The 15,581-nt window shown below is 39.8% G+C and overlaps 2 protein-coding genes across 2 annotated transcripts; both read left to right on the top strand.

Moving 5' to 3' along the window:
* The first annotated feature begins 706 nt into the window (after positions 1-706).
* Positions 707-8,273, top strand: LOC134182227 (1-acyl-sn-glycerol-3-phosphate acyltransferase delta-like). The gene is made up of 8 exons (XM_062649609.1): positions 707-913; positions 978-1,147; positions 6,749-6,910; positions 6,968-7,121; positions 7,525-7,624; positions 7,689-7,767; positions 7,834-8,032; positions 8,103-8,273. The coding sequence occupies exons 1-8, from the start codon at positions 769-771 to the stop codon at positions 8,177-8,179; spliced, it is 1,086 nt and encodes a 361-aa protein (XP_062505593.1). The 5' UTR covers positions 707-768; the 3' UTR covers positions 8,180-8,273.
* A 5,224-nt stretch (positions 8,274-13,497) lies between these two features.
* On the top strand, positions 13,498-15,213 carry LOC134182140 (2-phosphoxylose phosphatase 1-like). Its single transcript, XM_062649492.1, has 3 exons — positions 13,498-13,587; positions 13,657-14,654; positions 14,718-15,213. Exons 1-3 carry the CDS (start codon positions 13,521-13,523, stop codon positions 15,096-15,098), a joined length of 1,446 nt encoding a protein of 481 aa, XP_062505476.1. The 5' UTR covers positions 13,498-13,520; the 3' UTR covers positions 15,099-15,213.
* Positions 15,214-15,581: the final 368 nt, after the last annotated feature.

Below are 15,581 nucleotides of genomic sequence, written 5' to 3'. Positions count from 1 at the left end.
CAGATGTAGGCGTGTCTACAGATGTAGGCGTGTCGTGGTTGATTGATGAATGCGGATTTACAACAATTCTCCGGTGGACAAAAAGTTTCTGTCAAAACGAGTCCGTCAAGACAAATTTGACTTGCCAAAAGCGGTCCGACCTGGCCAAAATTGGTCCTGTACATATACGCATAAAAATGTACGTATACGCTTCAGTATGTACCTTCTTTTCCTCTCGATCCTCTCGAAATCTTTTCGTAATAGAGCTCTCCGTCTCTAGACTCGTGACCAGTCTCACTTCGCTTTCGTAATTCCCGGATGTTGAATCCTCAGAGTATGCAGTGTACTTCCGAGATGAACTGTGTAGCTAGTTGTTCTGCCGGATTGTTCTCTTCTGATTGGCGGTAAGCCCTGAACAGTCGGTCTCCTCCACCAACTACTTGTACATCGTCTAGGGAAAGGCCGCTATCGCTATCGCTTACATACCTTTAGAAAATCTATAACGCCGGCCGCGGCTGGCTAGCGGTGAACAACTCACACACATGCGCGCAGATTTACCCTTTACACTTAGTACAGCAAATTAATCTAATTACCATACAATAAAGTATTAGTAATATCAACAGTTGTGCAACCATTTGACTCTGTGTCAAATACAGAGCAGAGTATACTGCATAATTTTACTGCCGAATGATACTAAAAATTTGCAATAATGCAAATCATCTTCCCCAGGTCCCGTATGTTCGTCTAAATTTGTACACCAGCTGATGCGAGATATCGCGTCACCACGCCATGTGGATCGTCTTCTCTCTAACTTTTCTCGCAGCCAGCCTTACTGCTAATCTTCTGGAGTTGCTTGCGTTTGTGATTATCCGACCGTTTTCTGTCTCCCTCTTTCGCAGAGTGAACGCCTGTCTTTGCTATCTGCATTGGAGTCGTAAGCGCATGCTGTTATACTAATACAGACGGAAGTCTTGCAGACCACTCGCTTGTGCTTTCAGTAATCCCGTGGGCTCTTGATAACTGGTGTAATGTGGAGCTCAGGATGTTTGGCATTGCGGAAGATATTGAGGACATCAGAAAGACGAACATGATCACAGTAATGAATCACCGAGGAGACGTTGACTGGATGGTAGGATATAGTGTCGGTGACCGCATCAAAATATTGCAGGTAAACGTTGATGGAGATGGTTGCTATGAGCAACTATGAGTTATGCATGAGTACACAGCAATTAGTTGTAGGTATACTGTCCTGATTGAAGTTTGTAAGAGACATAATTGATTAAACCTCAATATATTGGGGATCACCAATAGGCAAGTATGCATGTCCGTGCAGCAAGGCACATGTTTATATTGACTAGATTAATTAATTACTTGAATTAATAATTGTTAAAACCAAGTTTACTGTGAGGTGTGCTGTGTAAGGTGTGTGTGTGTGTGTGTGTGTGTGTGTGTGTGTGTGTGTGTGTGTGTGTGTGTGTCTGTGTGTGTGTGTGTGTGTGTGTGTGTGTGTGTGTGTGTGTGATAGCTCAGTTGGTTAGAGAGTCATTTTACGGAGTGTTTACATCCGGGACCTTGAAGGGTCACAAGTTCAAGTCACAGTGATGGCAAGCTATGGCATAATTTCCTTAAGCAAGAAACTATCACACATTTGCTTCTCTCGACTCATGAGTATAAATGAGTACCTGGTCATTGACTGGGGTCCTAAACGGCCATCTGCTATGACGTGACATCAGCCACTGGGGTCCTGGTGAGACTTCGGGTGCTCACAGTACAATTGGCTTCACAAGTCAGTGCTCCTACGAGTGCCTGGCCCGGCTCCAGGAGTTTGCTAGCGCAGGCCCAGAGTTCCTTGAGTAGCGCACAGGGCCCAGCTTAATAGCTGGGGGGCGTGACCTCTGAGAGGCAGCTCCTGACGTTTAGGATTTAGGATTTTTAGGTGTGTGTGTGTGTGTGTGTGTGTGTGTGTGTGTGTGTGTGTGTGTGTGTGTGTGTGTGTGTGTGTGTGTGTGTGTGTATGCATGGGTGTGTGAGTTATCAAGTATGGGCCGGATCCTTACCTTCATCTGAGTTCTCAGTACTTCTCACGAACCGGTACGTAAGCCCAGCAAGATACACCTATATTTGAAGTGGCCGTCAGGAAAGTGACATGCACTTAGAAGCTACCCCAAGTTGAGCTTATCTGGTAGTAGCTTACCATCCCGTTCTGTGCTCGTGCAGATTAGATGTACTTGTTGGGAAATTAATTTGTTGTTGTATTCATTCATAAAGTATATCTCATTGGAATTAGCAGCCACAGACAGAATTCTCATAAAGTTAATTGATTTAACGTTGTATAAAAATTTATGTTGCATGAGTATCCCCTTCTGACAATTTATCATTATTAAATATCTCGTTCAGATCCTTTTTTACTCCATTCTGGAAATTTTAATTATTTAGCAGGCCGGACAGAATTCTCATGAAGAATTTCGTTCAGAATTATATATCCCGTTCAATGATATGAGAAATCAGCAAGGATCGAGTATCCCAATGTATGCAAATTTATTTGTTGTGGTGTGAGTATCCCGTTCTAATTTATCATGAAGTGTATCTGTAACTGAATGTCTCAGGGCCGTTTCAAAGAATCTCGTTGATTGGATTATTGAAGACAAAGACAATGTAACTGAGTGTCCTGTTTCAAAGAATCTCATTGATTGGATGCGGGGAACAGGTGTATCAAACCTGACATCTACTCGACATGAATCCAGTTAGGAAAATATATGTACAAGCAGCAGGAACTTGGAAGTCACGTGCAGTTACATACTCACCCAGATAATCCGTTCTCATATATATATATATATATATATATATATATATATATATATATATATATATATATATATATATATATATTTTCTCTGAAAAAGAAATAGATGAAGGGCTTGTATAAAATGTAACAGAAACAAGATGTGTAAATATTATGAACCAAAAGCCAGACACCATTAGTGAATCCTTCCAGCTCCCAAAATGTAAAATGTAGGGAATGTGGGTGTTGGAAAGATTCACTAATAGTGTCTGGCTTTTGGTTCATATTATTTACAGATCTTGTTTCTGTTACTTTTATACAATCCCTACATCTATTTCTTTTTTTAGAGAAAAAGTTTTTATAATTCTAGTTTGGTAAGTTTTTAGGAGCGCAAAAGCGCAACATATACCTAGGGTGTACATGTCTTCTTTAGGGCCTGTAAGACTTTTATAAACATGTCTAAGATTTAGCACGTTTTCATTAGCGTTAAGTTCATTAAAACCTGTTTCTAGGTAACAGCTTTCGTTAGACATGATGCAGAGGTAGTTTACTCAAGTGGTCTAGAGGTCTATGGGGTATACAGTACCATGATATCCTAGCGCACATTGCACGAATATAAATTCTAATTTTTAGTGCCTTTGCATTGTTCTTTCTTCTGTGCGTGTATAATTGAATATGCAGCGGCAGTTGGAATAGAACTTGACTTAGTAGTCAAAGTCAAAGATTATCACATATGGGATATGCATTGCAAATGTTGGGTTCCCGTATAAATTGCTATGTGAACGTAATTATTTGTCAATGTTGCTCCTGTGTACGACGCAGATCGCAAACAATTTTAGACTAGGCCGGACAATGGCAACATGATTGAATTACACAGTTTTGGTGATAACTCTTTCATAAATGCGTTTGGCCTATCTGATTGGCTCTTCGTACATTGTCTCTGGTTGCCATGGACAAAGCAATTGCAAATACTGCTCCGTGATTGGCCCGAACTGTGCAATAGCGTTGATGACGGTCGTTGGATTAAATCTGCTTGAAAGAAAAAAAACACAATTTTTAATTAACATTGATTTCGGTTTCTCTAGTCACCAAAAGAATAGAGTTCGGGTAATTCTAAAGCATTTTCTCAAGTTTCACAGCCGTACCTAACATCCAAAGAGATATCCGTAGAGAAGGAGAAGAAGAAGAAGAAGACGAACAAAATTGACGCATGGGCCTCTGAGGCTAGCGACTGTTTTCTAGGTTGTTAGATGATTAGTGACCAAAACAAAAGTAGGATAATTTTGAGGAAATTTTAGTCTTCATTTACTATGTTTTCTAAGTGGGCAAAAAGACAACCACGCCCTCAACGCTTCGTAACCGGGGCAATCCCTACATCCAGGGTATGGTAGTACCCTGTGATATATATATATATATATATATATATATATATATATATATATATATATATATATATATACATATATTTATACTGTGGGTAAATTGCACCGCTCTACATCCACTGCTAAATCTAATCTATTATTTAATATTCTAGCATTAAACTGCCAAAGACGAACAGATAGTTGTTCTAGCAAATTACTAAACGCTTGACTAAATGAAAGTCTAGTTTTTGTCATCGTTTTAGAGGCAATTATTCTTAGTGTAGTTAAACTAGCAGGTGTCCAAAAACCAAATGTTTCAACTATCAAAGGGTAGAAACGTCCACCTACAGCTTCCACGTCCGCCTGGTGATGAGCACGTCTGCCTGGTGATGAGCATCTTTTTCTTCCTCTCCAGCAAATGCAGCAGCTCCAGCCAAAGTTGAAGATGGTATAATGTACGAAGGCTACATGGTATTCCAAATGGAAACATCAAAATAAGCAGGCTTGCCGTTTGTGAAATTGAGATGATAGACATACCCAGGACGATTGAAAGAAGTGCTACTGCAACGCTCCTTAAGGCGTGAACCAGCATCAACAAGTAACGTGTGAGAGATGATGTCTTGAAGAGCATTATGACGTCTAGATTGTAGAGAACCATGACCACACCCAAGGAAATGATCTCCAAATGAATCAATTGTATGTCCATATAGCCTTGGGAAAATATGGAAAGATAGGAATTCCCAGCCAGAGTTTGACTGCAATTAGAAATTCATGCGAAACCATAGCAAGGCCTAACTTTGGGTTCGGAATTTCCCGCAACCAGGCTGTGGCATGAATCGATGATGCAGTGTTTAGGCGAGCATTCTCTTGAAGGCTGCAAGATTCCTTGAGATTAGCGAAGACAGAACACTCTATCTGTGACTGTCTAGACTTCTGAGACATAGATGACAAGTCTGTAGTAACCTCCTTATGAAAATCAGCAAAAAATGTTCCTAAAATGACTGTGAGCTTCATCTTCTCCAGGTATGTATCCAGAAAGTGAGGCATCAGATGTTGTTGTGGTTGTAAAGTAGGTCGTACCAAATGTCTGAACATAGTTGGAGTAACAAAATGAAATTGTCGGGTAGAATTGCAACTGGAAATGAAAGCTGCTGGTGCAGTTGCTTTTGCTTGTCTGAAACCAAAACCTCCCAAATGCATGGGTAAAATCGCCTGTTGTCATGCATGATTAGGTAAAGAATCATGAATTGATATTTCCAGAGAATGACTAAGACCTGCATCAAATGCAGTAAAACGAGATATGGTATGGTTAGGATGGACAGTTCAAAGAATGTGATTGATCTTGCACAGACCAAGACACGAGATGGAACTCAATTTGTGAAGTGTTGAGATCAGGTAAATGACTCTGCATTTGAAGAACACTGTTCACACGTTTGCTAATAAACTCATCAGATAAGTGATCAGACCCAATTATTGGAGAACCAAGAAGTTCTGCTCCACTTTCGATCAAACAGATTCGATGTATAGCAGTTGGAAATTCTGAGAACATTTGGTCACCTGTTGACCAAAATATTTCACATTTGTCTAAATTGAGCTTGAGACCAAATGAAGGGCCTTTCTTCAACATCGAGTTCAATAACTGGCAAACCGCATGACAAGAGCCAACAAGAGCTCCGTCATCAAGGTGCCATAGATTCAATTGAATACCTGAGAGAGGACCAATATCATCCAAGAGTCGCAGTATGACCAAAGGTATAACACCGTTGTACCCACTACACTATATATATATACTGGTGTCACAACTTGTCTGACTCTCACTATTTCAACCGTCCTGTTGGGCGTTGTCACTTTGAAGACATTGCTGGCGTTGCGGGGAACAGGTGTATCGAACGTGGCAGGAATTTGATTCGCCTACACGGCCAAACGAAGGGTAGGCATTTTTTCAAGACCCAGATATACACAAAAATATCTTGCTTTTTTCGACAATAAATGACATGCTCTGTGCATACCTTCCGACGTCAGGAACAGGCAGTTTAAATTCAGTGGAGATCCAATAAGCCATTACAGAGATATTCTTGCAGGAGCGAAGACGAGTTCCATTGGCAGGAAAATTGCGTCATTGCGAGAGAAGTCCAGAAGACGACAACAGCTTCACTTTCGATCTCTATGGATTCGTCATGCGCAAGCAATTATTTGGTGGTGATTAGACTCACCGTCTTGGAGATCCTCTCCTACATACAAACACACACACACACACACGCACACACACACACACACACACACACGCGCGCGCATGCATGCATGCATGCACGCACACATGCACACACACACACACACACACACGCACACACACACACACACACACACACACACACACACACACACACACACACACACACACAGCTTGCCTATATAGATAAAGATTCATAGAAGTGTGTAAAACAACCAACCAGCGTCTAATACTTTGCTATGAAGTATGTCCTATCCAAATTTAACGATTCACCTAGCTAACACTGTGGATGCACACTATTGTTTCTGTTAGTACATGTATGTACATTTGTAGTGTGGTTTCATTTGACAACATGTTATGTAGTACTCTTTGTATTCAACATGTATTCTATGCTAGGCAATAAAATCTGTGATGAAAAGCTTTGTCAAATATCTGCCTACACTTGGTTGGAGCTTCTGGTTCTCCGATTATGTGTTTGTGAAAAGAAGCTTTGAACATGACAAGCACAGTTTACAAGCAGCCACTAAACAATGGATATCATATGACTTTCCCTGGACGGTCAGCTGCACTTTTGAAGCGGTTTGGTGTGATAATTAAATATCTCGTTATTTGTAGGTTATTTTATTTGCCGAAGGTACACGGTTCACCGAGGAGAAGCATCAGAAAAGCTTAGAATACGCAAGCAAAATGGGATTGCCTGAATTGAAATATCACCTAATGCCTCGAACAAAGGGATTCAACTTGATTATGAAAGAAATCAAAAATCATGGTATATAAGGTTATTCATTTGCTGTCTGTTGTGGAGATGTCAAACATGCATCTGCATGAGGTGGACGTGTGTGTGTGTGTGTGTGTGTGTGTGTGTGTGTGTGTGTGTGTGTGTGTGTGTGTGCGCGTGCACACGTGTGTGCAGTGTTGTATGTATCAATTAAGTCCTTTATTCCTACTGTTTTTCTGAATAAAGACGTGCTTGGCCTTATTTCTCTCATCGGCTTTATACCTACATTGCAAATAACGAGACATGCAGTTGTGAACACCGAGTCATAAAGAGGATAAAACTTGGTGGCAAAATTTTTTAGTATTCTCCACATGCCTTCACACATTATTGTGGTCACTGTGACCAGCAAGACTACATTGGTGAGATGCATTGAGTGTGCTGTTTTGTTCTTTAGTTACTGCTGTGTGTGATTTGACGGTGGCATACCCACGTGGCGTTCCTTCGATATCAAACTTCATTCGAGGAGACAAAATGTATGCTGATGTTAACTTGAGGTGAGAATCATACGAACTTACTCACAGTCTACTCTATGATACGGTAATGTATGTACTAATGTAGGATAATTCCAATCAGCGAGGTACCTGTGGAGTCTGAAGAGGAATTAAGTTCATGGCTGATTAATCTATACAAGGAAAAGGTATCATTTAATTAAATCTATAATTTTTAATTACATTGGAATGGTGTAGAATAAGTTCTTCGTTAGGATGATCTTGTTGACTATCATCACAATCATGGACGGTTCCCAGCTAGTATTGTTGACTTTCCCCCTCGATTTATGTCAACTGTTGTCATGACTGTATGGATTGTACTGCTGGTGGTTCCTTTTGCATTTTATGTGTATACTGTTGTGATTGCTGGAGCATACTGGACATTGGCAATACTAGTTATAATCATACTTGCAGGTTGTTGAATATTTTTCTATTTTTGCTAATATACTGACATGATCGTTGTCTTTTGTATCCAAATTTCTAGCTCAGCTTGGTTTCCGTCTCTTGCTGACGGTGAGCGAGGTGCCTAGAGTTGCAGAAGTGAGAAAAAAAGAACATTGACTATTATAGTGATGCATGATGCAGAGACAGTTTTCAGACATGGACAGCAAGTGATTGATTAACAAATCAGAAGGTTTGTTTAATTGTTCCATGATATTGCATGCCTGAGCATAAGTTTGGGTAAATATTTTCCCAAATTTTAGTTACTTTTATTGCACATTTATCAGTGTGCATACAGTGCACACATTCATGGCATCATCATCGTAAATTAAATTTATGTATTATGTAGATAAATAATGACCAGCTACTGGTGACTGGTACAGATCTAGGCGCAAAGATTGGCCAACTATGAAGCCAATGGAATAGAATGAGAGAACGACTGAAATGATCGATAGGCATATAACTACTTTCATCACATGTTGCAGTAATAGAATTAATGTGGGCACCAAAAACAATATGACTTCTAAATACTATGGTGGGCAAAATTGAATAAATTCAACATAATTCATGACTTGGGATAAAGACGAGCTTTACAGCTGATACGGTCTTTGTTCAAAGGATTTGATTCATTCTCTGAGTAGAGTTCGAAAACAATTTCATTATTTTTCAATGCAGATCACCGACTAGCTCACACTAATGATACAATCTTACTGTGTAGCTTGAGTTGTATAAAAGTTTTGCTCAGGTAGTCATGTTGCTGTGGTGTAATAGCAACTTCTGGCACCTGCTCATGATTACTTTCAATACAACGTCTCAAGTACAAACTGATTTGGTACCTAAGTGGTAGTGGATTAGGTGGTGGTCTAGGCACTCTAAAGACTTCATTTCCTTATGAGAAATAGATTACAAATCGTATTGAAGGTTTTGTTTCTAGTGTTGGTTGCCTATGATAGTATCTAACCAGGTTTCTGAGGGTATAAAAGTTCCTACAGTTGTATTGTCTCAGAATAGCAATACAGAAACATCAGCAAATATCGTAGAAACAGCTCTTTTGATTCATTCTATTCCTAGCAGCCCAACTGTCAGAAATATAGTAGATTCCCTGTCCTTGATGTGGGTATAATTTTAAAGCACTACTGTATAATTGCCATGGCCATGGAGCACAGACAAAACAAAGTACCAAGTGCCTGCACTTTGTTGCCCCCTATTGAATGGATAACAGACACACTAGACTTCTAAAACTTGTCTAGTAGGCATATGTATGGGTTTAAGGTAAATTAAATGCATGTAATGAAATTTCTAAAGAGGTAAATGCACTTTAGAAGGGGTACTTCAAATGCCTCTCTGCATCAATCTCAAATCTACTAAGCAGGACACTTCAACTAGACAAATGATGTGGCTGTAGGAGGCTTCCCTAACTGTCCTTGTTATCATTCCTGTCACTAAGCTGGAGGGTATTAGGAAAACAACCAACAATCATTAAGTGCTAATAATAGGGAACAAAAATAAATTCTATTTCTATGCAAACATCATTGGGTTGCCGTTAGTCATGGATCCACACAGGCAAGACAATTGAAGAAGTAGAAATTTGTTGTTGCAATACCACCCCACTGAAGTTTATGTAAGACCACGGAATTCCAGATGTGCTCAACAAAATATTTAATTAAGCAATAGTGGGGTACCATATTGTATAGCAACCTATGTTTGCTATATTTCAGCACAGACATTGAAGCAGTAGAAGAAATAGTATGAAATATCTGTGTGAGTGCATTGAAATGGACTCTACTAGTATGCTATTTGTAATTCCCTCTAAACTGGCATGTTGGTATACAGTACCTGGAGGGTATAGGGCACTTGCTAGCCTAATCCCCATCAGTGATGGGCACGCCCATATATATATATATATATATATATATATATATATATATATATATATATATATATATATATATATGCGGAAATACTGGATGTGGCCACACTGTTCTCATACATCAGCAGCACTGCATGTAGAGAACTATTTTCTGTTGACTAAGATATAGTTTGTGTTCTTTTTTGTTGTTGTTGTAATATTTTCTTTCTTTCTTTCATGTTTAATTTGCACCATGTTTAAGTGTGCGACGCAGTTATAATAATACATTATTAATATACATCTCATTAATTAACGTCGACATCTAGATTTATAGGGCCTGCAGGCTTCACATACCTAATACTGTACAAAAGGTGCAGCACATACACGTACTCATATAATAAATTGGGCTCTAGAAACTTAGTCACCAGAAACTCTTTGTTGGCATTGCACAGCTTATAGCAGACTATTCCAGCAACATTTGCCTATATGTAAGTGCCTACATTTGTTTTGTTTTGATGGGCCAAACGCTTACTGGCAACTGGTAGATAATATGAAATTTTAATACCATAACACCACAGTTGCTAATTTGATGGTGCCAGACTGGCATCAACTGGAAACAACTCAACTTGAAACAGTTGGGTGGTTTCCCATCTATTTACTTTATGTTATCCACAATATGTCGATACCCCCAAAACTCATGCATTGCAGAATTAATACTCATCACAGTTCTGTTTGCTCTCATCATGAGGCAGATGATAGCTAGCGATAACCATGAGAATAGATGCAGGTGCCCTAGTAGCTCTATTTGTATGCAATATTGACTGATAAGCAATTATCCCTTATCAATAGCATTATCACGTATATTCTAGCATCTCAAGATATGACTTTATAAATATAGTATTGCATGCTATGATTGACAACTGACCCTGTTTTCCAGATATCGTTAAGCTGACCAATTGCTCTCCCATCTTCCGATTTAGCACTGCAGTTCTACAAACCTATTGCGTCGATTAATTAAATAACAAAAGCAAACAATCATACAACAACATATAATTATTTCTGTAAATATCATATGCCTCAATTAAACATTAGTGAGGACAAAAAGCTCACAAACTTGACTGGTTATCTTTCCCTCTTATTGGATTCTGTCCAAAGCACATTGTAAAAATTGTAAAATAACTACTAAGTAGGTTCAGTGTTTATTGTCGCCTCGCCACAACAAAATGGTGTCCTCTAGTTCATAAGCATGTCTACATATGACTTTTGTCTGAGACACGTCAACAGGTGTCAGATAACTGATATTACATAAGCTCATAACAGTAAATACAAATTGGTTGGTTATTTCTGCAAGCGATGCATCTCAAAATGGCAAACCAAGATGTCAGACTGAAGGGTTTGTATGTAGATGTTGATCAAATCTTGCAAATGTTCTCGTCTAACGGTTTTTGACATACAGTCTACTGCCTTGTTGTTTGACACTGATATTCACAGCTACATGATCTATCACATGTTAATCACTGCTAAAGCTGAAGCACATTGATTGAATTAAGCTAACATGCCTGCAAATTATCTTCTATTCTAGCAACCCCTCTTGGATCTCTACGCTCTATGAATAAGCAGTTGGACCATTGTGATTTGATCAGACATTCCCAATTCTAGTTTCCGACTGCAGTTCATACCATACAACATAGGCCTAGGAACCACTTTCCACTGCAGTTCATACCATACAACATAGGCTGAGGAACCACTCGGCCAAGGGCCATGACCCCCAATCAGCTGCCTATGGTCATTATGCGATTCCTAGGCCTCTGTAATACATTCTGTATTCTAAATAATTGTAAAAAATAATATATATATATACACTCATTAGAATTACTAGAATCATTTGGGTCGTTTAGATACATACTGTCCCCAGCCCAAACTAAACGGTAAAGAATAGCTGTACATGTGATACTTCTACTGCATTCCTACAAGAATGTCAAGTATCTGCCGGTATAGACATGTTTGTCATTTATAAAATGTGATAGTCCCTTTTGGCAGTAGACTGAAGTACTAGGGGTGCAGCAATATAGCTTAATCCACTTATGTGATTGCTCATTGTTTCTAAATATGGTACTAATAGAAAACGTACACACAACCTCACAACGGCTGCAATACAATGCCTTCAGGGATCTAGAACGCTAGAGAATTGTTTGAGAAGCCGTAGCCTTACTGGCCATGAATGTGTGGCTTTTGATGCTGCTAGTACTGTACGACTTCGCTCGATGTTATCTTCGAACGGCAAACTAGGATTCCAAGCAAAACAGATCGAATTTTAGGTTACAGTACTAGTGTCAGGCTTACAGTACTCGAATTACACATGTACTGGAACTAGAATAAGAAGCTACATTGTATGTGTGTGCATGACCAAGGTGCACAGAGAATTAGAACTTAGTAATTTGCACCAAAACAAAAGCACTATTACTGAAGGTACACAGTCCTGGCCTACAATAACTCTGGCTTGCTTCGTCCACTTAGGTATTATCTAATCACTGAGGTTGACATCAATGTGTTTGGCTTTAGCCTAGCAAACAAAAAACAATGTGGTCTGCGTCAAGATAAATACACTGGCCTTCAGTATATTCGCATCTTCACAGCCGGAAATGCATGGTCTCTAGCTATCTCAGAGTAATCGAATGCATAATAGCTTTATAACTTAATGTAAGCGAGAATAAACTAATTGTCTCTTCAAACGATGCGCTGCTGGAATAAATTTCAAGAAGAACTGCTTGAGTAAAATTGCCCCTTCAATATCTCAACTTCGTGTTATCGATTCATCAAACTTAGAAGCAACGAGTGTTCGTATTTATTCACTAGATCTAGTATATCTGTTGTGAATCTTCCGATGCCATTGACCATCTTGAGGTTTCCCTACTTGTTGATAATGTACTCTTGTTGCCATGTGTCATGGCATGACGATAATCAACCTCAAAACTGAGTGGCAAAGGTGGTTCAACGCCATTCGTCCACCCACCTCTTCGTGGCCAGCAGACAGCACTTCAGTTCTATTTGTTTGACTGATTTAGGCAAACCACAGGCAATTAGATGCAAAGAGACATTACATTCACTATACGTGCATGAATGCAGTACGTGCCATCTGAGATCTCACCAACTGACCAATAGTCTTACAGCGATAGTTACAACATACACTGCGCAACTGAACTTCCTCTAGCTGTTCAGTGCGTCGATTCTGTAAAGATACACGTAAGTGTGCAAAAACAGTATTAAGAGAAACAAACGAACTAGAAATTTTAGGGGTTTTTTCGAGCACACAAATTTGCGCCTGCAATATTTTGTGAGACTTCACCGTACACACCGCGAGTTTGTTCCTCAACACAGGATTCGGTTTGTTAAACTGAAAACCCTCAATTGGCATACCGAATACTTCCAAAACATGAGGAGAGACACAAATGACCGCAGGATGCTTTTGTAGAAGCCAATACACGTGGAGCTCAACGTAAACGTCACGCCCAAACGGAGGTGGGAGGACCTTTCTTATTAGAAAAACTTTCGACTTGATTACTAAATCGAATAAGACCCAGAGCACAGAGCCGTGCAGCAGAGTCGTGCAGCATGCTGCGAGCTGTCGGACGCGTTCTCGTTTTGGTGGCCGTAATACTGAGTGGAGGCTTGCTAACAGGTCGGTCAGCTTCTAGATACTGTTGTGGAACCTACTTGTTTCTGATCTCGGTGTGTATGCGATCGCCAGGTATGATGTGGTTGCCTGTAGAGAAAACTCCGGAAAGAACAAGACTTTTTCTCTACGAAAAACCTCCGCGGACATCAAGATTTGCATGGCCCGTGTGGTCGTCTGTTCAAGATGACCTCCAGAGTTTCAATAATACCCACAAGCAAACACAGGAAGTTCGAGAAAGTGACGTGACGATAGAGAAGCTAGGGAAAGTATTCGAAACACGCTGCAATAGCCTATATGCGTCCTTCAAAGGTCAACTCATTTCCACCGAGGAAGGTTATCTTCCTGACAAGTTCAGTGGTTATGAACTTGCTCTTGTTCAAGTCTTGACTAGACATGGAGACAGAGCTCCGCTCAAAGGCATTCCTCTAGCTGATCTATCTTCATTTCAATGTCCTGACGATAAGCACTATTTCGCTGATGCAGATACGGCCATGAAGACGTCCAATAAATGTTCAAGAGGGAGGTTGACTTGGAACGGCTGCAGACAGCATGAAACCCTAGGTCAGCATCTCAAATCAATTTACCATCTTGACACAAAAAGCATACGGTCACGTACTATGGTTGTGAGTACTGATTATCAGAGAACCATCCAGAGTGCTAAGTGTTTGATTGGAGGACTGCTTGGTCACCAGAACTATCGACCAATTTGGAAGCTGCCTGGGACAATGTTTCAAATGGAAAAGACTGGCTACTTACCTAATTGTCCTTCTATTGATGTGCTCTGGCAAGAAACACAAAAGAGAACAGAATTTCTCCATGCCAAACAGAAATGGTATAATATTAAAACAAAATTGAAACAATTCTTTTCTCAGATAAACAGGCGTCTACGAAGCAATCAAGGTCCAATCGAATTCTACGAAGGGCTAATCTGTAACTATTGTCAGCTCAATAGTAGTGAAAGATCAAGAATGGTAACTCCTTGTATCAAGGGTCATTGCTTGCCGCCATCTCTAGGAGAAGAAATAATCAAGACAGCTGACATATATACGAAACTTCACAATCAGGAGAAGGTGAGTCGAGCAACACCATTCGGAATGACCATGATTCCTAACTGTTTTGTGTGATTTATGCAGTCTGCTATTCTACAAATTCAGCCCTTCATATCACAAGTCGTGACCAAGTTCAGAAAGTGGATAGAAGGAGCTCGACGTGACCGAGTTGTTGTCTACTCTGGACATGACACGACTTTGGCTGCACTTCTGACTGCCCTGCATGCATTCGATGGTCATCGACCTCCATATGCATCCAGAATTGTATTTGAGTTGTGGAAGCGACCACAAGTCAAGAACGACTTCATTGTACGAACACTGTACAACGGTCAAGTGATTAACTCAGACATTATTAGTGAATGCATGAACTTTCAGCAGTTTGAAAAGAATCTACTAACAGGTACTTTGAGAAGCAAGGAGTCTCATGCTAAAGGTTGTCTTTATGGCAGCATTGAGCTACAATAACAGTTGACATTGGACATTGATAAAAAAATTGAAACTTTAGATTTATATTGTAGCTTTATGTGAATTAGAAATATTTATAGGCAATGAAACATTGAGAAATTTACAGTATGCTTTATTTAAGTAATCTCTGCGTGGTAAGCTGAAAAGAAGTATATGTAGGACTCTAGTTAACCTTGCATCGTTTTTGTATTACCACACCTAAAGCCAGCTGAACAGAAATAAAGTCTCCTTGAGCTTCAATAGCTATTGATAATTTGCCTCATGCAGGGTATTTGAAACAACTGGAAAATTGACTATAAAAACTATGGGGAAACATCCGTTAATATGAGGTAGCAAACTAGCTACCACTGCCTTTCTAATAATTGGAAGGGCGACAATATTCTCTCAGTGCCTGTTCCTGTTCTGATTTCCTACAAAGAGTAACATAACAAAACGGTCAAGCTTTCTGGCGTCTATCCGTCTTGAGCGGGCTGTTTGAAGGCC

This window comes from Corticium candelabrum, chromosome 7 (assembly GCF_963422355.1).
Source record: "Corticium candelabrum chromosome 7, ooCorCand1.1, whole genome shotgun sequence".
Classification (NCBI taxonomy): Eukaryota; Metazoa; Porifera; class Homoscleromorpha; order Homosclerophorida; family Plakinidae; genus Corticium; species Corticium candelabrum.
The sequence above is the reverse complement of the archived record's forward strand: the minus strand, read 5'-3'. Positions and strand labels throughout refer to the sequence as shown.